This window comes from Pelobates fuscus, chromosome 4 (assembly GCF_036172605.1).
Source record: "Pelobates fuscus isolate aPelFus1 chromosome 4, aPelFus1.pri, whole genome shotgun sequence".
In the NCBI taxonomy this organism is placed as follows: Eukaryota; Metazoa; Chordata; class Amphibia; order Anura; family Pelobatidae; genus Pelobates; species Pelobates fuscus.
In genome coordinates, this window is record NC_086320.1 from 51,768,879 (window position 1) to 51,792,806 (window position 23,928).

Here is a 23,928-nt window from a genome sequence, read left to right on the forward strand (position 1 = left end):
GTTAGTGACTGCCCCCTAGCCATCAATAATCCTTTTTTTTATTTTTTATTAATTACCGTATATACTCGAGTATAAGCCGACCCGAATATAAGCCGAGGCCCCTAATTTTACCCCAAAAAACTGGGAAAACGTATTGACTCGAGTATAAGACGAGGGTGGGAAATGCAGCAGCTACTGGTAAATTTCTAAATAAAATTAGATCCTAAAAAAAATATATTAATTGAATATTTATTTACAGTGTGTGTATAATGAATGCAGTGTGTGTATAATGAATGCAGCGTGTGCGTATGAGTGCAGCGTGTGCGTATGAGTGCAGCGTGTGCGTATGAGTGCAGCGTGTGTGTATGAGTGCAGCGTGTGTATGTGTGCAGCGTGTGTGTATGTGTGCAGCGTGTGTGTATGTGTGCAGCGTGTGTGTATGTGTGCAGCGTGTGTATGTGTGCAGCGTGTGTATGTGTGCTGTGTGTGTGTGTGTGTGTGTGTTGCAGAGCTTTGGTGGGGTGGGCAATTTTATTATTATTTTTTTAATTATTTTAATTTTTTTTATTATTATTTCTTATTATTATTGTTGTATTTAATTTAATTATTTTTTTATTTTATTATTATATATATATTTTTTGTCCCCCCTACCTGCTTGATACATGGCAGGGAGGGGGGCTCTCCTTCCCTGGTGGTCCAGTGGCATTGTTCAGTGGAGGGGAGAGGGGGGCTGGCAGAGCTGTAACTTACCTGTCCTGCAGCTCCTGTCAGCTCTCTCCTCCTCCGCGCCGTCCGTTCAGCTCTTCTGTCAGCTCACACTGTAAGTCTCGCGAGAGCCGCGGCTCTCGCGAGATTTACACTGGGAGCTGACCGAGGTGCTGAACGGACGGAGCAGAGGAGGAGAGAGCTGACAGGAGCTGCAGGAGAGGTAAGTAACGCTCTCTACAGCCCCCACAGCCCCTGTCTGTATTATGGCAATGCAAATTGCCGTAATACAGACTATTGACTCGAGTATAAGCCGAGTTGGGGTTTTTCAGCACAAAAAATGTACTGAAAAACTCGGCTTATACTCGAGTATATACGGTATCTATTTTTTTAAGATGACACAGGTGGAATTCCAAATCATGAATCAAGACAAACATGCTCGTCCGATTTACCCAAATCCAGAGGAAATGCAATTTGTTCCCACACAAATTTCCAAGTTTAGTCCTTGCGAGATCACATAAAAAGTCTATGTTACTAAGCAAAGTGCGCTGATAATAGAAGGTCCAATTTAATCATCTTTCCTTCTAAGCAAATACAGTGTGTTTGTGTGTGTGTGTGTGTGTGTGTTTGTGTGTGTGTTACGTAGACAAATTAACTAGTTTGCTATGAATCATATTTTTGGAGGAAAAAAAGAGTAACTTTGACTGACAGTGTTTTATTTGACAGTTTGCAGCTGTGTATCTGCTAGTTTCTGGGGCAACTTTTTTGTTTTTCTAAACCAATGAAAAGTTTGGCATTCTAAAATCCTGTGTATAGATTTCCAACTAATAGCCTCATCAATTTTATTACTCATACTATTTCTAAACTGGCACACAAACACACAAATACAAGCTCATATAATGTATTCTTGAATTCTATAGCAGTGATGCCCTTTTTCTAATATATGTTCCCCCAGACTGAGAGAACAGATTTTAATTAATTGTGTAGGATGTCACGCAGTCAGGCATACTCAGCAAGGTTCTAGTTTTGGGATACATTGGCAATGCTTAACCACCAGTTGCTCAGGTGCAGGGGTCTTTAAGGCACACGTAATTTAATATACATATATATACTACCTCTCTATTAAAGCAGTATGGTCACGCCGAACTTACATTTTCCCAATCGCTTCCTCTTCTCTTCCTCTCTCAGAATCTGTTCTTTTCTTCATTTCTGATCTAGCTTTATATAAAACATAAGACAAATATGGGACTACTTTGTCTTATGTGTTGATATTCTTTGACACAAGGAGGAGCTTAGGTCAGCTCCATTTCCTGTGTCAAAGAAAGTTTTCCCACAATACTCATCCTCCTCCAGGTTCTTGTGATGCCTAAATTCACCATACCCAAACGTCCTGTCATTTAGACTAGGGCCCCGGCCAATGGACCAAATTTCACCAGAACGGAATGTTGACATTTTGTCCATTTGTGTTCGGGTTAAATTTCACAGACCAAGCTAGTGTAGGCAGATGAAGCTCATGCGCTACACGTCATCTAGAGATGGAGGTGCCTAGGAAATTATTTCAAACAATAAATAATGAGGTGATATTGGGAACCCAGGTGCATTTTAGGGTGACTAGGGGGACAATCTAATGTAGAGGAGTTGGAAGGAGTTGGAAGGTGTTTTAAAAAGAAATATTTACTATTTAGTATTTATTATAGTTTGGATGTTTACTAAGTAAGCATTTAAACCATCTGCAGACTGTTCTCTTTATGGACATCCTAAACTGCAATAGTTGAGCTGCAATAACAAAATCATGCATTACTGAATAATTTCTGGAGGAATCAACTATTTAAAAAAACACTTTAGGATCATGACCACATTACTATACTATCTCTTAAATATTTGCTACAAAGTATTATTGGTTTAAAGAGAATCAACACAGTAAAGGAGGAGAGTATATTCAAAATAAGAGAAACCACCACAACAAGAGGACAGTCTTACATTAGAGGGACAAAGGTCTAAAAATATTATCAGGAAGTATTATGGTAGTGGATGCATGGAGTAGCCTTCCAGCTGAAGTGTTAGAGGTTAACCCAGTGAAGGAGTTTAAGCATGCGTGGGATAGGCATAAGGTTATCCTAACTATAAGATAAGGCCAGGGACTAATGAAAGTATTTAGAAAATTGGGCAGACTAGATGGGCCCGATGGTTCTTATCCGCCATCACATTCTATGTTTATGTTTCTAAACCATTCATTTGGCTGAAACAGCGTTATCAATAATGTTCACTAGAAAATTAAGGTTTGATATTTGTCTGCAATGAGCTGTGGAAGACTTGGATCTTTGGGCGCAGTCCATTGATTAGAGCACACTGATATCATTGTGATGCCATAATTGCATTTGTAACCCTCTCAATGTGAATAGTCACACCATTTTAGAATGATCTGACTTATTACCTAGGGACACTCCCACCTTTCTCCTTTCCCTATAGAGCTGTAATCTCCTGCTAGCGTGTTCCATTAGCTCTCCTCAGCTAAGCTTTGCATTAGCTGATCACTCTCGACCAATGAGCTCAGCTCTGCATCACCAGGTTCAGCTCAAGCAGTAAGCTCAAGGCTCCTGAAGAGGCAGAAGAGGAGCGCCCCTGGTTCTAAAACTGTTTGACTACTTACATTGAGCTGAAGTGGTTATGGTGCCTTGACTTTAACTGTGTTCTTTATATATACCATGCAGATTTGTCCAAGGAGATAGAGGCCAGTGTTCACATTTTTAATTATAGTTACATCATTTGTAGCAGCTTGGCAAGGATGGCTAATACTCTATTGGCAAAGAAGACAGTAAATTCTACGCACTTTTGCTTGAAGAAGGCTCTCATGGATTCTATGATGGTTTGCATAGTCATTTTTCCGAAGAAATGTTTTTTTCGCTGCTGTCACTTCACTTAACTAAAACCTTGAAAACAAAAGATAAATTAACATTTCTATTTCATTATTTTTTTCCATTACATAAACGATGTTTAACCTTTCTTTGCAAATAGTTGCAACCTTTTGAGTACAGATGTTTGTGCGTTCTGTGTGTTGAAGTATTTTTATGTTTCTGGCAATTATCAGCATTAATGGTTGAATTCAGCTTATTGCTCATCTGTGAAATCAATAGAGCTGCAATTTATAAATGACATTTTCCATCTGCTTTTAATGTTTAAAAGAATTAGCGAGTCTCTGGAATAGTGAGCTGCCTCCGTCTATTGTCAAATGTAAAGAAGCTATGGAAATGGACACGCTGACAGTTTGTAGTTACGACTAGATAGGACCTGTTTGTCTGGTTCCTTACTGTCTTCTTAGTCTTATTTACAAACCTTGTATTTTACAAACCCCACTTCTTTCATTGGTTCTTGTTACCCCCTTTCCCCTCTGCACCCCAAGAATGCCCTTCATTACCTTCACATTCAGAATCAGATTCAAATTCAGATTCAACTTTATTATCACTGTACAATGTGCATACAGGGTCAATGAAACACAGTTGGCCTCTGAACGGAAAGGCAGCAGTAATTTATAAAAAATACTATAAAAAAAATGTGCTTCCACTAAGCTGTCCAGTCTATACTTTACACAGGAAATGGAGCAGACTTAAACTCCTCCTTTGGTCAATAAAGAAGGTTAAGTGTAGGAAAAATAGATAACACAAAGTAGCAGAAAACTATATCAGAAATGAAGTAAAGAAAAACAGATTCTAACAAAGGAAGAGAAGAGGAAAAATAGGAGAAAAGTAAGTTTGATATGACAGTGCCGCTTTAATACCACCATTCCCTAATACTTAAAGGATCACTATAGGGTCAGGAACACAAACATGTATTCCTAACCCTATAGTGCTAAACACACCATATAGGTGGCTTGCCCCCCCCCCCCCCTTAGCACCCGTATAAAAGTTTAAAACTCACCTTATTTCCAGCACTGAGCGGGCCCGCCGGTGCTGGCTCTGCCCTGTTTGTGACATCATCAAAATGGCCGCTTTTTAGTCAATCCACTGGATTGGCTAAAATTGGCATTGGGCGGGCCAAATGCCGTTTTGCCCAAGCAGGACCTCCTGCATCTCTATGAAGAAAATTCAGCGTCTCCATGCAGAACGTGGGTACGCTTAACGGCAGGGCTGCTTACTATGCACCCCTGAGCCAGGAAGACACTGCATTTCCTCTGAAAAAACACACAGTTACAGTCACACACACAGTCACAGACAGACAGTCACACACACACAGTCACAGACAGACAGTCACACACATGGTTACAGGCAACATAACACAGTCACATGCAGACAGTCACACACACATAGTCACACACACAGTTATAGGCAGACAGTTCAACACACAGTCAGTTACAGGTAGTCACAAACAGCCGTACACAGACAGTCATGCACACAGTCACAGGCAGACAGTCACACACACTCACACAGTTACAGTCACATCAAAAATACAGTCACAGTTACAGGCAGCATCACACAGTCACAGGCAGACAGTCACACACAGTCACGGCCAGACAGGTACACACACAAACACACACAGTTACAGGCAGGCAGAGAGTTTCACACACACACACTCTTATTTACAGTGTGGGCTGGAGGAGGAGTGGATTCACTGAAATCCTTCCCTGGAGTCTGTTAGTTGAAAAAGCAAGGATTTCTCCTTGCTTTACCTCCATGTGCAGCAGTAACAGCAGCGGGTAAGGGCCGTGTTAAGCTCCGCCCATGCTGCCAGTTTGGCTCTGCACTGACTTTTATTAGCTCCACCCCCACTTTCCTTCCCTGCGGCCAGTTCAGCTGGTAATTGCTGGTCTCTGCGTATGTGAGCAGTGCCGGCCAACACAGCTCACACATATTCCGCCAGCACCCAGACCAGGGTCATGGCACCCCACCCTACCTGGTGGCACCCGGGGCAAACCGCCCCCCCCCCCCCCTTAGTACGCCACTGGCATCATGTGTCAATGAGGATTATATCATTAAATAATTATCAAAGTTTCACATTCAAGAACTAATTTTGATTTCCTTTTTTAAAGGTTCACTGAAGACAGCGACTGTGGATGTGAAAGAACTCATCAATCAAAATGTTTAGCACAAGAAGGTCAGTTTATTGGATTTTTTTCATTCTTCTGTCATAATATTTTTCCAAATTACTTTTATTAAAAGTATTGAAAGAAAACTATTTCAATCCGCCTTACCGCCATAATGCGTAATGTTGAATATAGACCTTTTTCTAAATTAATTAATATAGTAAAACAGGATGCAAAACTTTCCACCTTCATTTAATGCATGATTTAAAAATAAAGATAATTGATATGAAAGCTTGATATGAAAATCATTGCACTTTTTGGGATAAAAAGGATATTTTATATATATATTATATGTAAGCAGATCTCGGGATACTGTTTTGCAATTTCCCCATAGATGTCATTGGGAGAATTTCCATTTAGCTTTCTGAGTAATGTTCATTTCTGGCAAAGTGAATTTCAAGGCCAAAGTAACCAAACTATCAGCACAGCTGACTTAGATAGTGGAGAACATTTTAAATTTGGCTGTTTTTACCCTGAATGTAAAATTTACTCACGTTAGTGAATATCCCAGCATGAGAAGGACATTACAAAATAGCTGTTTTTGCATAAGAGGTTATTTGAGCTTAGATATTTCATTCCCTTCGTCATTTGTACAACAGACTCTTTATTAACCCTTTAAGGACCAAACTGCTGTAATAAAAGGGAATCATGACATGTCACACATGTCATGTGTCCTTAAGGGGTTAAAGAAATACTTTTCTATAACATATACTTTGCCATTAAAAGAACAAAAATAAAAAATATATTTAAGCTTTAATGGCTTTACAGTTGCTCACCCACATTGTCAATAAAATGGCTATTTAATACTTGAAAAAGTTCATGTAATTATGAAAAAAAAAATGATTCTGAACTACATCATTCAATAGAATAATAAATCACTTTATTTTGTTTTAATCTATTCAAGTCACCGTCAGTATCAGACCGACTTTAATTAGTCTGAATTTTAATTTATTCTCTGCTAGAACATTGAGAATATTACTTTGTGTGGTTCCAACTAAGACCTGCTGGCATTAATCACGTTTGTCGGTAAAGCGTTTTGTAACTATTGCTTTATCTCATAGTGCAGGGAGGCATAGTATGCACTCGCAGCTATACACGGATATTAAAAGATTAAGAAATCAGTATGACTTTTATTATATGTATATTGATCGTTCATATGTGTGCAACCCTAGGCAGAACAAAGTCTATCCCTGTGCCTGTCTGAATGTGAGCTTCAGAGTCACTTGGAAGACCTTGAATTTGCAGGAAAGTACAATTGGCTATCTTATCTCTGCAGGAGGTTAAAGATCACTTACAACTATATCCCTAAACTAAAGTGGAAAAAATGTAGAGTGCTTCAATGGCACCACTATCATTTGAAATTGTAAAATAATATCAAAGTGCTAAGTGTTTAATTTATATTGGTGATTTGAATCCAATGTGTACCCCAAATCAATGTGTACCCCAATAATCAAATGCAATAGCAAAACATGCTATATGAAAATATACCAAACAATCAATGTTTTCCGGATATATATTCTTGAAGTGTGCAGAAGACCTCAACGATAAAAGTACAGAAAATATCATAGTGCAGACACTCTATAATTGGGCGAAATATGGTATGGGAGATATGATAATAGTAGCATTGCCATCTCAGACGTGGGGAGCCCTTATGATGGCTCAATAATGTAGGCCTGTGGAGTCTTTAGTGTCTGGGGACTCCCTTCCTTCAGAGACCTTTTTTTGGCTTCACTTAGATGTTGGTGTGGGATAAAATGAGAGAGAAAACAAAATAGTGTAAAATGCCTTTAATAACACAGTGTTAGGATAAGTCATACACTCACTTGTTTAAAAGCCTTTTCCTATAGGTTCTATATGTAAAGCAGACACCAATCAGCAGGGTGGTGTTTCCCCTTCAGAGGATTACAATTTATTATAAACAAATAATGTATAAATTGAAATAAAACAAATACAGCACAATGACAAAAAGTGTGGGCTTATCTTAAAGGGACACTATAGTCAATAGAACAACTACAGCTTATTAAATTTGTTCTGGTGATTATAATTATTCCTTTCAGGCTTTTTGCTGTAAACACTGTGTTTTCAGAGAAAATGCAGTGTTTACATTACAGTCTAGTGATAACTCCACTGGCCACTCCTTAGATGGCTGCTAGAGGTGTTTCCTGGGGCAGGGGTGCACAGTGAGCAGCACTGCCATTCAGTGTATCCACCCTCTGCATGTAGACACTGAACTTTCCTCATAGAGATGCATTAATTCAATTAATCTCAATGAGGATATGCTCATTGGCCAGGGCTGTGTTTGGCTTGTGCTGATTCTGCCCCTGATCTGCCTCCTTGACACTCAGCCAATCCTATAGGGAAACATTGTGATTGGCTCAGACCACCACTTCTTATGATATCAGCAGATAGCAGGCAGTTTTAGAGGCAGACATAGGCAGAGCCAGCAGCTGCAGAATACAAGTAAGATTTTGCTATATTTAGGGAGGCAAAAGGAGGCAAGGGGGCTAGATGGTGTTTTTTTAAATTTAACAATTTTTATTTTCATAAGTCAAATAGGGTACAGAAATAGAAAGGGTAACAGGGGAAGGTTATAGTTCTTACATCCCGTATAATCACCTTCTACATACAATGCATTGAATCAGTCGCTTCCTGGTGTATATTAATGAAGAGGGTGTGAGATAGGTTGCAATAGTGATCAACATGCAATTCCTGGATTACCATTGTGTTGAGCTTGGAACTGAATAATTTGCGCTCAATCGAGTGGCCTCGCTTTATTAACATTGCTATGTTAGTTTAAGTGAGGATGTACCATGAGCCTTCATGTTTCCCTGGATGAATTCCAATTCAAATGGTGAGAACTATGTACAAGTGGTAAACAACGTTGTGGGGGGGGGGGGAGGGATTACAAAAAGAAGAAAAAAAGGGGGAGGAGGGTAAAGGAAATATGCACTTTGTCAGTAATACATGGTATGACGGTATGGTATATAACATGATACTACAGTGGAGCATCATCAATTATTCCGGGCAGGCATGTGAATGTCTTCAGTGTACCCATGTGCCAAGTTCGGTTACCCGTTGGAACATAGGTAGACCAGTATTAAACTTTGAGTGTTTCGTGGTGGTAGCAGTGTTGTATATTTTTTTGCGCACTTCCAGTGGTGCGATATTTTCTGAACTATCAGTGTGGTTTGCCCATATGGCCACCCACGGCGCCCATGATGTTTGAAAGTGTTGTTTTTGTAGGGCAGTTTTTTGCTGACATTTTTTCGTAGGAGTAGTATTGGTAAGTGGGTAGGAGAGGAAGAGCCCTGTGCGTATGTTTATAGTTGGCATAGTGATGCCCACCGATGCCGCTTCCCATAGGGGTTTTATGCGTGGGCATGCCCACTAAATGTGTACCATCGTGCCTATGTCTTTGCCACATCTCCAACAGTACGGTGAAACCGTTTTATACATTGTATGGAGCCTGTGGGGGGTCAGGTACCATCTGTAAATTAGCTTTTTGTGGGTTTTCGATGTGCGAGTAGCACTGTGTATGACCTTTGAGCGCTTGAAGGGATTCTAGCACTTCTTGGTCTGTTATTATTTCTCCAAAGTCTGCGCGCCATTGGGCCACGAAAATGGGAGTGTGCAGTGGTGTCGATTTCAGGATTGTGTGGTAGCAAAGAGTGAGGGTTTTAGGTTTGGCTGGGTCTCTCCAGCATCTGTCGTGTAGGGTTTCTAGCTCTTTCGAGCTTGGGTTATTGGTCACTGGATTATGCGCTACATGAGAGGGTATTACACTTCTAAGTTGCATATAGGGGAAGATGGAGGAGTTGTTTAACCCCTTAAGGACCAAACTTCTGGAATAAAAGGGAATCATGACGTGTCAGACATGTCATGTGTCCTTAAGGGGTTAATTTAAATTCTCTCTGTAGGTCCGAGAATGGTTTAATGGTGTCATGGAGCATAATTTGATCCAGTTTGGTGATTCCTAGTTTGACCCATGAGTTCAGTGATAGCCAGGGTGAGATTGCTTTCAGGGCTGTTAGTGGGGTGCGTGGGTGGAATTTGTGTGTGTTATCATGTTTGCTGCGTAGCGAGTCCCATTGGTGTATGGTTAGCTCTGTGATGGGGAAGAGGGTTTTAGTTTTTGGGCGTAGCATTTTGGGGGTCCATAAGATGTTGGTAGTGATGTTGACACGTCACTCAACGACAGGAGGATGTCATCAGCGAACATAGAAAGTTTGTATTCTTTCGGTCCTACAGGCATTCCTTTAATCTTGGGGTGGTGCCTGATGATATAGGCTAGGGGTTGCATAGTTACATAGTTACATAGTTACATAGTTACATAGCTGAAAGAGACTTGCGTCCATCAAGTTCAGCCTTCCTCACATATGTTTTTTGCTGTTGATCCAAAAGAAGGCAAAAAAACCCAGTTTGAAGCACTTCCAATTTTGCAACAAGCTAGGAAAAAAATTCCTTCTTGACCCCAGAATGACAGTCAGATTTATCCTTGGATCAAGCAGTTATTACCCTACATTGAAAGATTATATCCTTGAATATTCTGTTTTTGCAAGTATGCATCTAGTAGCTGTTTGAACATCTGTATGGACTCTGATAAAACCACTTCTTCAGGCAGAGAATTCCACATCCTGATTGTTCTTACAGTAAAAAAACCTTTCCTTTGCCTTAGACAAAATCTTCTTTCTTCTAGTCTAAACGCATGACCTCGTGTCCTATGTAAAGTCCGGTTTGTGAATAGATTTCCACACAATGGTTTGTATTGGCCTTGAATATATTTGTATAATGTTATCATATCCCCTCTCAGGCGACGTTTTTCTAAACTAAATAGGTTTAAATTTGTTAACCTTTCTTCATAGCTGATATGTTCCATTCCTTTTATTAATTTTGTAGCCCGCCTCTGCATAATTCTAGGGAAAGGACGAACAACAGGGGGGAGACGGGATATCCCTGTCTGGTCCCGTTAGTGATGTTGAATGGGGTGGACAGGAATCCAGCGTTCGCTACTTACGCCGTTGGATTGTTGTAGAGTGCCATTATGCCAGAGATTATCTGTGGGGTGAAGCCAAACGATTGTAAAACTTGTTGCATATAGTCCCAATTGAGTCTGTCGAAGGCCTTCTCAGCATCTAAGGCCAAGAGAAGGCCCTCCTTTTGGTTGGTGTGTGCATGGGCAAGGATGTTCAAGATTTTCCGGGTGTTGTCAGAGCCTTGTCTTGTCTTAACAAAGCCAGATTGGTCATTATGCGTCAGTTTTGGTAAGATGTCAGATAGACGGTTCGCTAGAAGTTTAGCGTAGAGTTTGACTGCATTGAGCAGGGAGATGGGACAGAAGTTGGGGCACTGTGTGGGAGCTTTCCCTGGTTTTGAGAGAATGGAGATGTACGCTTTCAGCATCTCAGGGGGCAATGAGCCCCTCGAGAAACTTTGGTTAAACAGTGTCATTAAATGTGGGGATAAGAGTGATGCAAATGTTTGATAATAGAAATTTGTGTAGCCGTCAGGGCCGGGCGCTTTGTGTTTGGGCATTTGTGCAATCGTTTTTTCTAGTTCTTGTATAGTGAATGGTGCTGATAAAGCAGAAGTGTCTTCGGGGGTGAGTTTGGGTAGGTTCACCTTGGCTAGGAATGCGTGAATGGCAGGTAAGGAAGGGGGCGTAGTTTGAGGGTCATCTTTAAGGTTGTAGAGTGTACTGGAATAAGAGGCGAATGTGTCTACTATGTCCTGCGGGTTTGTGAGTTTTTGTTTCGAGTTTGTATTTATGTACGCTATTTTTGAGTACACAGTGCGCGTTTTTATTTGCGTTGCCAGTAGCGCACCCACTATATTGCCTTGGGAGAAGAAATTGTATTTATAGCGTCGGAGCATGTAAGTCGTTTTATGAAGCTCCAAGTCACGAAGTTTGGTTTGTAGCGCTAGGATCTGGCGCTGTAGGGTTTGTGTCGGATCTGTTTTGTTTCTGTGTGTGAGGTCTGTCAGTTCTGAGATTAGTGTGGTGTATTCTTTCATTCGTTGTTATTTAGCATAGCTGCCTGCTCTGATCAAAAGTCCTCGTATGACTGCTTTATGAGCTTGCCAGATGATAGACATGTCGGTGCCGGGGGCCATATTCGTGTGGAAGTAAGAGATTATTTCAGCTCTTATTTGCTCAAAAACCTTGGGGTCTGTCAAGAGGGAGTCGTTGAGTCTCCAGGACCCTTTACCCATGATGGGGAATCGTTCGGTGAGAGTTATAGTAATTGGCGCGTGGTCCGACCAAGTGATCAGGCCTATTTGGGCCAGGAGTACCTTGTGCATTGTGGTGGCTGGTATGAGGAATCTATCGATTCGGGTATAAGTGCTGGGGAATGAAAAGCATAGTCATGGTCCAAGGGGTGGAGGATTCTCCAGGGATCTAGGAAGTTGTTGTGAAGTATCTGGTCGCATTGTGCCGAAGTGACTTTATTTTGTTTGCGTGTGGATGCGTTAGTGAGTTTGTGGGCCGATGTCATATCTAGTGAACCATCCATAAGGAAGTTGGTGTCTCCTCCTAAAATAAGTTCCCGAAATTTGTATCTGTTAGCTATTGCAAAAATGTTATCTAGGAATTCTATTTGGTTCGTATGAGGGCCATATAGGTTAAGGAGGGTGTATGGCTCATTGTTTATGTAGCATTGAAGCAGGAGATACCTTCCCTGTTTGTCACCAAGTTTTTTGACCAGTGAGAATGCCACAGTTCTACCGATTAAAATGGATACTCTTTCATTTTTCTTGTAACAAGAATGGTAGTCATGGGGGAACAGTGTGGAGCAGAATTTAGGGCGGTGGCCCCATTTAAAATGCGTTTCTTGAAAGAATGTGATGTGGGCTTTGTGTTGTTTGGCCTCCTCTAGTGCTAGCCTCCTTTTATTTGGGGAGTTTAGTCCTTTGGTGTTTAATGATAATATTGTGAGTGTCATTGATGTGGGTGAGGTCTAATAGCTTGATGTGCAGGGGAGTAGTGTATAGCTATATCTTAATAGCCGCTCTTGGTTAAGGTAGAGCGTTTACCCAGTACAGTGTGCACAATAAAATCGGGTCCCTCTCCGCGGTGACCGCTCCCAGCCTCTAGGGCGCCGGCACCGCGGCAAGGTTTTTTGGTGGCCTCCCTAGGCACTTCAAACTGGGTACAGGCATATATATACAGATGTTAAACATTAGGAGAGTTAATTTGTAAATAAAAAGAAATTAAAGTATATAAAACATGGCTGAAAGTGGTGTTCGTAGAAGAAAGTGGTGGGCTTATGCACCCTAGTATGGTAGGTGGATGTGGTGGAGTGAAAGAATGGCAATGTCACTTATCTGAGGCCACCACGGTCCAGTTGCTTGGGACTTTCAGCGGCCGTCGTCGTTTTTCTCCTTGGGTATCCCCGTTAGGTTGAGGTGGTACAGCAATGTTCCATTCTGCCAAGATTTTTCTGGCTTCTTCTTCGGTGGTAATGTACCATTGTGTCTGATGATCAGCCGGACGGGGAACCCCCATCTATAGGGTATGTTGGCGTCACGCAAGGCTTTTGTGATGGTGGTCAGCTCTTTCCTTTTAAGTAGTCTTGCTGCAGAGAGGTCAGTGAAGAGTTTGACTCCTGCGAATCTTTCTGGTAGGTCGTGCACGTGTCGTGATGCTCTCATAATTTTTTCTTTAGTCATGTAGTAATGCAGTTTGGCGATTGCGTCTCTGGGTAGTGCTGCTGGTAGAGACCTTGGCTTGGGTAGCCGATGTATGTGGTCGATGAGGAAGTCCTGTTGTGAGAGGTCTGGGACTAGATGTTGGAAGAGGCAGGCCGCATAGGCTTGGAGATCTTGAGGTGGTATCTCCCCCGGTATGCCACGGAGACGAATGTTGCTATGCCTGTCTCTGTCCTCGTGGTCCGCAACTTTGTCTGTTAAGCGACTCAGTTGTTCTTGGAGTTCAGTGCAGGCGTCCGCCAGTGAGTTGTGTGCGGATATGATTTCCTCCGTCTTGTCTTCTAGGTGTAACGTTCTGTCACCCAGCGCATGGATGTCAGCTCTTATGTCTCTCGCCATTCTAGTTAGGTCGACTTGCAGGGCGGTCTGTATGGCCTTCAGCATTTTGTGGACCGAGAGGTCCGTGGCAGGGGCTGCCGCCGGTTCGGAGACTGACGTAAGGTTGCTGGCGTCCGAGTAGGCCGTCGGGGATCTCGGCATGTCGGCGCCAGAGACACGTTACCACAACATCTAATGTGCATTGGCAATTTGAGGGGTTGTTACATAGTACGTGTATGGACGGGGCAGATGTTTACATTTTAGACCGTAATGTATACAACATATCTTGTAGTCCGGAACTTGTAGTACAGAACTTGTAGTCCAGAAGATGTGTGGAAAACAGGTTCACCTAAGCTTAGAGTTATGCTTACACTTATCTACAAGGCTTATTTACCAATCAAGGCTAAAGCAAATGTCCAACCGTGATATATAAGAAATATAAAATAAAACAATAATTTATCATGTATCACCACCAGTTAACCTGCTAAGTTTGCTCTCATTCGATCAATAAGAATACATGAAGATATGTCACAGTATAATTATTTCCTAATGAATTTCAAATTACAGCAGACATTCACTGTGACAGTTTATGTACATTTAAATATGTTTTCTGTTTATTACATTTGGAGTGCAACAGCAAGAATAAAAGGTCACATTGTTTATAAGTTAACTGGAGTGTTCTATAATTCATTAGGAATACTCTTTTCTGCAAGCGTGTCTTCCCATTCCGAGAATACAGCCAGTTGCACATCAATGCATTACTTTGCAGAGCTGAAAGATACTGTGTTTTGTAGCAGGGAGTAGAGGATGTTGGTCTGAGAAATACTTTATACTCTCCATGTTATCACTTAATTGGTATATGCTCTCAGTGTTACACAAATCGAATATGCACACAGTATTTACTGTCCAGAGTATTCTGTCACTAGAAGCAACTGGTAAACTGAAATAATAATGAACAATAAAGACGTTTTTTACAACAATCTAGGTTTAACACAAAATATTTTTTGTACAAAAAGCATGTGCGTATAGTACTCATTGTCAAGAATATTGTAAGACTGCTGCTATTGGCTAACACAAATAATAGTAGAATATTTTAAAGGTACAGAGTCCACTATATCATTTTGTGAAGCTGGCTGCGTGCAGTGATTGGCAGAGCTCCCAGTAATGCATGCATGCAGCTGTGGATCAGCTCTTTATGGAAGGAATCTACGTTGACAAAATTGAGTCAGGCAGCTCGCAACATAGCATTCTAGATACCTGATGGACAGTCCTGAGGGCTGTCTTAGAGCAACTGGATTTTTACAAAGTCTTGCAGTTGTAAGCGTTTCTCAGAGCTAAACGTGGGTGTAGGTATTACCTGCCCCATCAACTTTGCAATAATACCAACGTTATTAAAGGGCTTAGAGGGACCATGTAACTGATGTTGTAGACATCAAAACAGAAAGAAATAATATAAAGAGTTTAGAGAAAAAAGCAATATAGGTAAGCTTGCTGTCAGATATGTGTGCAGTGATATCTTCCAGGATGTCTTTTATTGTTGTCCACATGTACAGTGACCTTCTCAGATTGAAGATAGCATGACATGTACTAGTATTCCTCCTTCAAACTGTCAGGGTCTGCACAAATAAAGTTGACAGCAGAAGTTTTAAAGTAAACCTACAGAAATTGCTATAATCCTACTTATATTGAAAAGCAAGCACTGGATTCATCAATAAATGCTGGATAATAATGTTGATAGGTGTGGGATTTTGTGTTCCCCCTAAATCTACAGAAAATGTATTTTAGTCTAAGTGATCAATGCATACGCCCTGTCAGAGTCCACTTATGGTCCTTATTTGTAGATTGGTTAACATTTACTCACAAATCATATTCTATTTAAACCAAATTAAATCAAATTAAGCATGCTCTAGGCCAGGCACATCCAACCTACTGGGCCGCATGTGGCCCGGAACCTATAGTAATGCAGCCCCATTGCGGTCCGGGCTGCTAGACGGTGAGGGAGGCAGGGAGCCCTTTACATCCTGTGACAATTGTGGTCAAATACAAAATAAGGTCACATAACTATTCATGTTATTAATGATTGATGATCTGTTTCTTTCTTTTACACTCTCCTTTCATGATATGCACTAGGTTTACGTAGTTGAGAGCCAGCACATAGGACAGAAAGCAGTGCAAGTCATGAACTGGCTGCTGCACGTGGTAGAAACGCATTTGCACGTGTGAAGCAGATTTCAAGGCTTGTGTATGAGCTGTCATTGGTGCAAGTTGAGTAGGTGCAGAGGGGGCATTTCAAGGACTTGAATGGGAAAACAGAGTGGGCAGAGTTGGTATCGTTTTTTTTACAAAGCTGAGTGGTAGTATTCCACCTGAATTAATGCTGAAGGTTTGGCATTTATCTTCCTGTTAAGGTGCTGCCCTAGTCTGTATACCAACCACGAGGGCTGAAAATAAAGAAAGGCTCTGATAATTAACCACCATTTAATGACATTTTAACTATACATCATCCGTTTTGTTCTACTTGACAGGGTGCATTTAATTTGACAAGCCATGATCTCATCCTAACACTTCATGTAACTGATTTATATTTAGAACTGTATCCATTCTCTCTGCCTACATCTACATTTCACAGTGGTTTTGTTGTGTGCTGCTCTCCTTTACTGTCACTCGGCTTGTCTATTAGAGGGATACCTCCCAGGTGTCCCTATTTAGGGGGGACAACTTATATTTCCAGCCGAAATCGCTCTGTCCCACTTTTCTATCTTAATGTCGCTTTTTTCTAGGAGCTTCATATTGTTGGTGTGTCTGAGTGTATAACAGAGCTCCGCAGCAATAATACTCCCAGTAATGTGTCTTTAACTACAATAAACATGTTTAGAAATCATTCTGAGTAAATTAGATACAGTATCCTTGTTCTAAATTACATTGGAGGTGCATACATTTTATTAGTAAATCATCTAAAACTTTTCAGAACTTTCCCACCCTTGGCAACACCTCCAGTGACACCCATTAACTTAGATTGTCCATCTTTGTTGATTTGAATTGTTTGTGGGTATGTAGAGGTGACACGTGGTTGTGGTCTATCAGTGGTGACAAATGCATGTTCTGTTGCTAGCTTTACAGTGTCGATGTAAATGGCCCTGGCTCCATTGGTTACAATGTCTCTGTACCTGTGCATGGCTAGGTTTTAAGGTGACATGCATGTGAGTCAGTTCTGCTTTGACGTGTGTATGATCCAAAGGACCTGAAAACTACTGTGAACTTAGAAAAGTGTTTTCATTAAGTTTCCCAACATCAAGGAGGACTCTCAAAATAATTCACTGATTAGGTATTTCACCTCCACCTTGCAACATATGAATGCTACATACTGAAAGGCTGCACTTTTCATGTGCTTTCAATCAGCATCTTAATCAAGGCAACTATCTGAGTGGAATAAGCCTCAGAATATTCATTAGCTAATACCTCAAGTGGAACATTTTTTTTTAATTTGCAGTAAATGTGCCCCAGAGATTATGGTAATAATTTCAGTCCCAGAAAGAATCCAAGTTAATAAATTTGCAAAAAATTAAATATTATTAATTGTAAACCAAAATAACTGTAAATTCACTTTTGGGAATCATCACCAGGATGCCCCAGGCAATGTCTTACCTTAAGGAGTTAATCCATTTCTAAATGGTTTAACCCCAAAGTTGTGAAGATGGCAGTTGTCCAATCTGTCCAGGTCTAGTGATGGTTTGAAGGCTTCAATCAGGAAACTTCATATTTGGGCGTCTCTGATAAGCTAGGAGCGTCAGCTGACACTCTAGCCTGTCACTAGCTCCCTATTTATAAAACAGTGTGAGAAAGATACATACCTTTCTCACACAGTTCTATGAATTGAGATGAAGTTGTTATGGTGCCCAGAATGGTCCTTTAATACTGATTGCAAACATTCAGAACTGAAGAGTTCCCACTCTAAAGAATGGTGAGATTGAGACCCTCAACGTGAGGCACTTTACTAAGTTATTAAAATATATAAGAAATTTAACATTAATAAGAAAATTTGAATAAGTAGCTCACACTTTATTATGGGACAAAGTGGTTTTGTGTAAAGATTGCTGTTCAGGAATACCTGATAAATGCACATTTACATAGATTTAAAATGTATTTAGTGTTCAAACGGCTTTTATTTGTGTCACCGGAAATGTATAACAATGCGATAGGATAGTAAAATAGGAGACACGCAGGTCTCGCAACAGCGGGAGCAGCCATATAAATATAAAGTAATGAACACCAAAACAATATTAACACTTAGAAGGTAGTACAGTAGCAACATTGTTAACTTTGTTACGGTACATGTAGTAAATATGTAAACATCTGTATCTTATAATCGGTTGCGAAGGGGTAGGTTTATCAACTCTGTGTGAGCCAGGTAGTGACTGTGTAGTGTATGGTCAAGATACGCCAGTCATCATAATGGCCGTGTACAGCCAAGGAGTATCTTTGAAGCGGATAGGGGCTATTATAACATCTGTGGTAAGGCTGACCTGATGATATAAATCGGAGAGGGGACTCGTCGTCCTATAAATTATTGAGGAATAGTGGGTTTCTATTGGGTCCCATTGCCTCGCGCGGGCCCTGTTTTGTCGTGCGGGCGGTAAAATCTGTAGGTTCAGTCTATAGTAGAGGGCAGCGACGATTTAGCGGAGCATCCGCATAGCACCTGAGGCCCCAGCCCACCATACCCTACTAGTAGACTGTTGTTGAAACTAGTGTGCACGGGCAATGGGGACAGATTATTGCGTGGGGTCAGGGAAAGAGAGCCAGTGGTGTAGAAAGAGCACAATAACAGAGAGAGAAGAAGGAGAAAAAAAAAAGGGGGGAAGGGGGGGATCTAGAGGAGCACCCTCGTCGTGCCCATGGTAGATTCGGGACTGAGGTGTTCCGTGTAATGAAGTGCCACTCGCCCAGGGTTAAAATGTATTTAAGATATTTGCATTTACAGAAAGTTTTACTGTTTCACATAGGGTCTAAAATATTAGCATACATCATTTTTCTTTACATGCAATCAGGCCCGGACTGGCCATCGGGCACACCGGGCAAATGCCCGGTGGGCCGCGGTGGCCATTGGCCAAGGCCAGCAAGGGAGGATATCCCCTGCCAGTCTATGCAGAGCTGGCACTATCCTAGCGCCGGCCCCGCTGTTTGCCACGACGGGCCAGTGGGGAGATCCAAGATCTCCCTCACCGGCCCACTTGAATGGACATGCGGCTGGGGAGGGAGAGGAGGACACGGCGTAGCTCTATCCCGCAGGCTAGAGTTCACTCACCACTAGGACCATCAGGGATGGTGTGAGAGTGCCGCCCCCCCCCGCCACACTCTCTCTCCCAGGTACCACTGTGCCGGTCCCCCCCTCCCAGGCTAAAGGTAAGAAGGGAGGGGGGATATAATGCCTGCTTATTTTTTTTTATTTTACACAGAACACACTGAACCAAACACACACACACACAATACTTCCAAACATATTCATAATACATATATATATATATATATATATATATATATATATATATATATATATATATATATATACTACAGCACCCCTCACACAATCTGAACCCCTCACACACATACTGCACTCCAAAACACATTACATTCCAGACACACACTAGATCCCTTACCCAACTCTGGATCATATACACACACTATACACCTTTATACACTCTGAATCCATTATATACACACACTCACTAGATCTCATACACATTCTGGGTCCTTCAAACACACACTAGACTCCTGTATGCACACACACACTGCACCACCTACACACACACACTACATTCCTAACATGCAGACTCTGGATCCCTTATACACACACCAGATTCCTTGTAAACAAACACATACTACACCCCTAAACACACACTCTCTACAACCCCTACAAACACTACATCACCTATACACACACACACACACTGTAGCCTGTATGCACACACTTACTACATCCCCTATACACACATTCTCTACAGCCCCTAGCCATATGCATTACATTACACCAAAAACACAACATGACTAAAACCAACCTTATTACACAATACCACACCACAATCAGCTCACTCTACACATGCGCAATCCCACAAGCAGGCTTCGAACACATGCACAATACTCTTTCCTGGCCCTTTTGTCTCCTGGTATCCATTTATAGAGACACCAGAGACAAGTTGCGAGGAAACACAGTGCAAGCATGTTATTACATTTGCTTGCACTGTGCAGAACAAATACAGGGCTTTTTTTTCTCATGCTAGAGCTCTTTAGCAGAGCTTTGCGCATGGTCTACCCTGGAAGAGCATTGAACCAACATGCTGACTTTGAGAGGGTGCGTGTTTGTCATTGGTGATGACGAAACACACCCTCTCTGCCCCGCCCCCTTCTTAGTGGGCCACTGTGATAAAAAAAATGCCCGGGTCGAATTTTTCTCCCAGTCCGGCCCTGCATGCAATATGTGTACCAAAATATAGAAATGTTATATACCAAATATTTGGTTTTTGTAGTGAACCTAATAAAAGTATTGGATATCAGCTTCCCACATTGGCAATCAAGGTGTTTAAATAGTGTATGCATGTGGATAGTGCTCAAATATAATATTAGTACTTGGCTTAACCCCTTAAGGACACATGACATGTGTGACATGTCATGATTCCCTTTTATTCCAGAAGTTTGGTCCTTAAGGGGTTAAACCTTCTGTCTTTACAATACCAATATCTCAGGCTGTTACTGCAGCCTGCATTAAAATCCTGTATTCTTTCTTAAGTCTTCCCTCCACCCACCTACCTGTCCACACGATTGTCTCTAAGCATTGAGACATGTTGACTTTTATACAGTGATGGAGGAGGGAGAAGTTGGCATTTCCAGTTCCCCTATGGCAGAAGGTCTAATTCAAGACACAGTGGAAATGATTGATTTTCTGCCGAGTGAATACCAGAAAGGAAGACTTCTGGAACTTTACAAAGTAAATTTTGCAAATGCAAATAAAAATGTACCCTCTATATACATTGATTTAGGAGAGTTTGGTTAAAACACATGGGTACTCTAGAATATGCAAATGTGCCAAGTTTCTAACAGGCCTACACATTTCACTCCTGGTTCCTAATTCTAGCCATCATACAATAGAATGTGATACCTGGCAATATTGGGAACATAAAACATTATATTGAGCACACAAACATTAGCATCTATTAGCTCTCGCCATCGCTAGCTAGAAACTAGAAACATTATATCTCGGAGTGTCAAAATAGTAAAAGAAAACCCTTATTGTTCTAAATGACGGGTAGGCAACCTTTGTCACTCCAGATGTTGTGGACTACATCTCACATAATGCTCTCACAGCTTTAATGCTGGCAAAGTAAAAGAGTTTAAGCATGCGTGGGAAAAGGCTATCCTAGCTATAAGATTAGACCAGGGACTAATGAAAGTATTTAGAAATTTGGCCAGACTAGATGGGCCGAATGGTTCTTATCTGCCGTCACATTTTATGTTTCTAAAGCCTCAGGGGATATGCCGTGTACAATATCTGGAATGCCAAAGGAGGAAAGCAACCTTTGGCATTCCAGATATTGTAGACGGCATATCCCCTGATGCTTTAGAAACATAATATGTGACTGCAGAAATGAACCATTCGGCCCATCTAGTCTGGCCAAATTTCTAAATACTTTCATTAGTCCCTGGCCTTATCTTATAGCTAGGATAGCCTTTTCCCACGCATGCTTAAACTCTTTTACTTTGCCAGCATTAAAGCTCTAAGAGCATTATGTGAGATGTAGTCCACAACATCTGGAGTGACAAAGATTGCCTACCTGTCATTTAGAACAATAATGGTTTTCTTTTACTATTTTGACACTCCGAGATATAATGTTTCTAGTTTCCAGCTAGCAATGGCGAGAGCTAATAGATGCTAATGTTTGTGTCCTCATGCACCTGATTTCTACATGGCAGAAATCATGCTTTTCATCTTAAACTGCTTATGTATTTGTCACTTCTTGAATCAAATTGTCACTGCGTACTGAACGATGGCAAAAAAACAGCCGATAAAATGTGCATTTGCATGGAGTTCACTTTAACCAGAATGGTTTAAATATTTGCAGCAGGTGTTGCTTTTCTGGTATTCTCAGATATTACAGATCATTGGTGAAGTTTTCTTATAGGAACACTGCAAGCACCATAACCACTACATCACAATTTAGTGGTTATGGTGCCTGAGGTGCCCTGGTGCCCCTCTCACACTATGAAGGTTGTCAATAAGGTAGTCAAAACAGTTAGACTTCTAAATAGATCAAATAGACGAATAAATCATAATATCCTGAGACATTCGTGGAGAAACCTAGACACATAATGCTTAACGTTATTCACACTGCATGCAGGTTTTACTATCGGCCACAGACTATATATAAAGAAGAGTTGCTCTAAAATTGCTCTGTGTATAAAGTCCCTGTTACTTTACCTTTTACCCTACAAAATATATATATTTTTTATACTGTTATTTGGCAATGTTATTAAGAAATGGAGGAAAATAAGAAAGGCTCAATAATTTTTCATTTTCGCAAATCTGTGAAAAAAAACAACTTGTGATGAGGAAGTTGACAAAGAGGTGACATCATATCAAAAGTGAAGGAAAGTGGCAAAGACAGAATATGATTATAAAGATGATGGTAAATTAAATAGTAATTTGTGAGTATATAAGGTCATGTGCATGCTTATCGCGGCCAATTTATTATCATACTTGTGATATGTATTATTCTGCCCTGGGTGATCTAGACTTTGGCGTTATTAAGGTGAATGCCTTTTTCTCTTTATTTCCTCTGCTTCATAGATGATCCCTATCAGATTTATACATCTTAAGCAAAAGTAAGGAGAGTCATTGAGTGCTTATACTGGACACTGGAAACTTAAAGGGTATTCCTTACACTATAGTTCCCTCTTGCACCCATTCCCAGCACAGAAAGGGTTAAAAAAAAACATTTTAACACATCACCTGATTCCAGTCCCTTGGTGCTGGGTCGGTGCTCCACCTCCTTCAATGCCATCTAACGGGGCAGCCTAATATGCATATGTGGCGAGCACTGCCAACGCATTTAGCCCTCCCCATAGGAAAGAATTGCTTCAATGCTTTCCTATGGGAAATTTACTGATGCTGGTAGTCCTCATGCAGAGTGTGAGGATGTCCAGTGTCAGTTACACGACCAAAAGTCAGGTAATATCCCGGAAGATTGACAGCCACTAGAGGCAGTCTTAGTGCTGCAATGTGATTATTGCAATTTTTCTAAAGCTGCAATTATTTACATTGCAGGACAAAGTGGCACTGGGACATTGCACACAGACCACTTCAATGAGCTGAAGCGGTCTGGGTGCATTGAATGTCCCTTTGACTCAAGTCTCCAATAATATTTACTTTATATTGACCCTGTGTGTTTATACTTTATGATTGTTGCCACCATTGAAGTCAGTTTAATAGTGAAATAAAAGGCTCTAATGGAGTCTATGGTCATAAAAAAGTAAAAAGATGCAGTGTGTAAATAGCGTATTATATTAGAGACCTGATTTGTTAGCCACCACCCCTGCAGTAATTGCAAAGATACTATGAGACCAGTGTTCACATGAAGTTAAATCTAAAGTCAATTTAACCACATTCTGGCAGTGGGTTCACTGATCATGGAGTCAGTGCATGCCTCACCTCTGTGGGTCCAGGTTCAAATGTCCCAATGAAAAGTGACATCACAAATTATTTCTTATGTCAGAAACACTCAGACTGAGTGTTTTTAAAAGATACCAAACACCTTCTCCAAACAGCTGTCATTTGGGGAAGAAAGGAAACTGTAGAGACGTAATCATTAAAGAGACTTATACAGCACAGTTATCTCTTAGATGGGTATATCAACATTTTTGGAGGGTTAAACATAAAAAAAATGTGGTTTTGTTTAAACATTTTTATTTTAACAAAGTTATGATGTGGAGCTGCTTATGGACAAGCTAAAAATAGTCAGAGGTGCAGTGGAGATAAGTATAAAACACACTTACATTGACAGCATGTGTGAATGCTGGAGCCACCAATTTTTTTATGCTGCAATGCTGGGAGCAAATGTATGCTGAGGCATCTACTTCTACAATGATGAACA

At 41.0% G+C, this 23,928-nt stretch overlaps 1 protein-coding gene across 2 annotated transcripts in view; it reads left to right on the forward strand.

Moving 5' to 3' along the window:
* OXR1 (oxidation resistance 1) overlaps positions 1–23,928 on the forward strand; it is a 520,724-nt gene that overhangs the window by 83,672 nt on the left and 413,124 nt on the right. For both annotated transcript variants that reach the window (XM_063451172.1, XM_063451173.1), the window contains exon 2: positions 5,708–5,772. In XM_063451172.1, coding sequence (XP_063307242.1) covers positions 5,756–5,772 — 17 coding nt within the window. In that variant the 5' untranslated portion in view covers positions 5,708–5,755. The remainder of the gene's footprint in view (positions 1–5,707; positions 5,773–23,928) is intronic.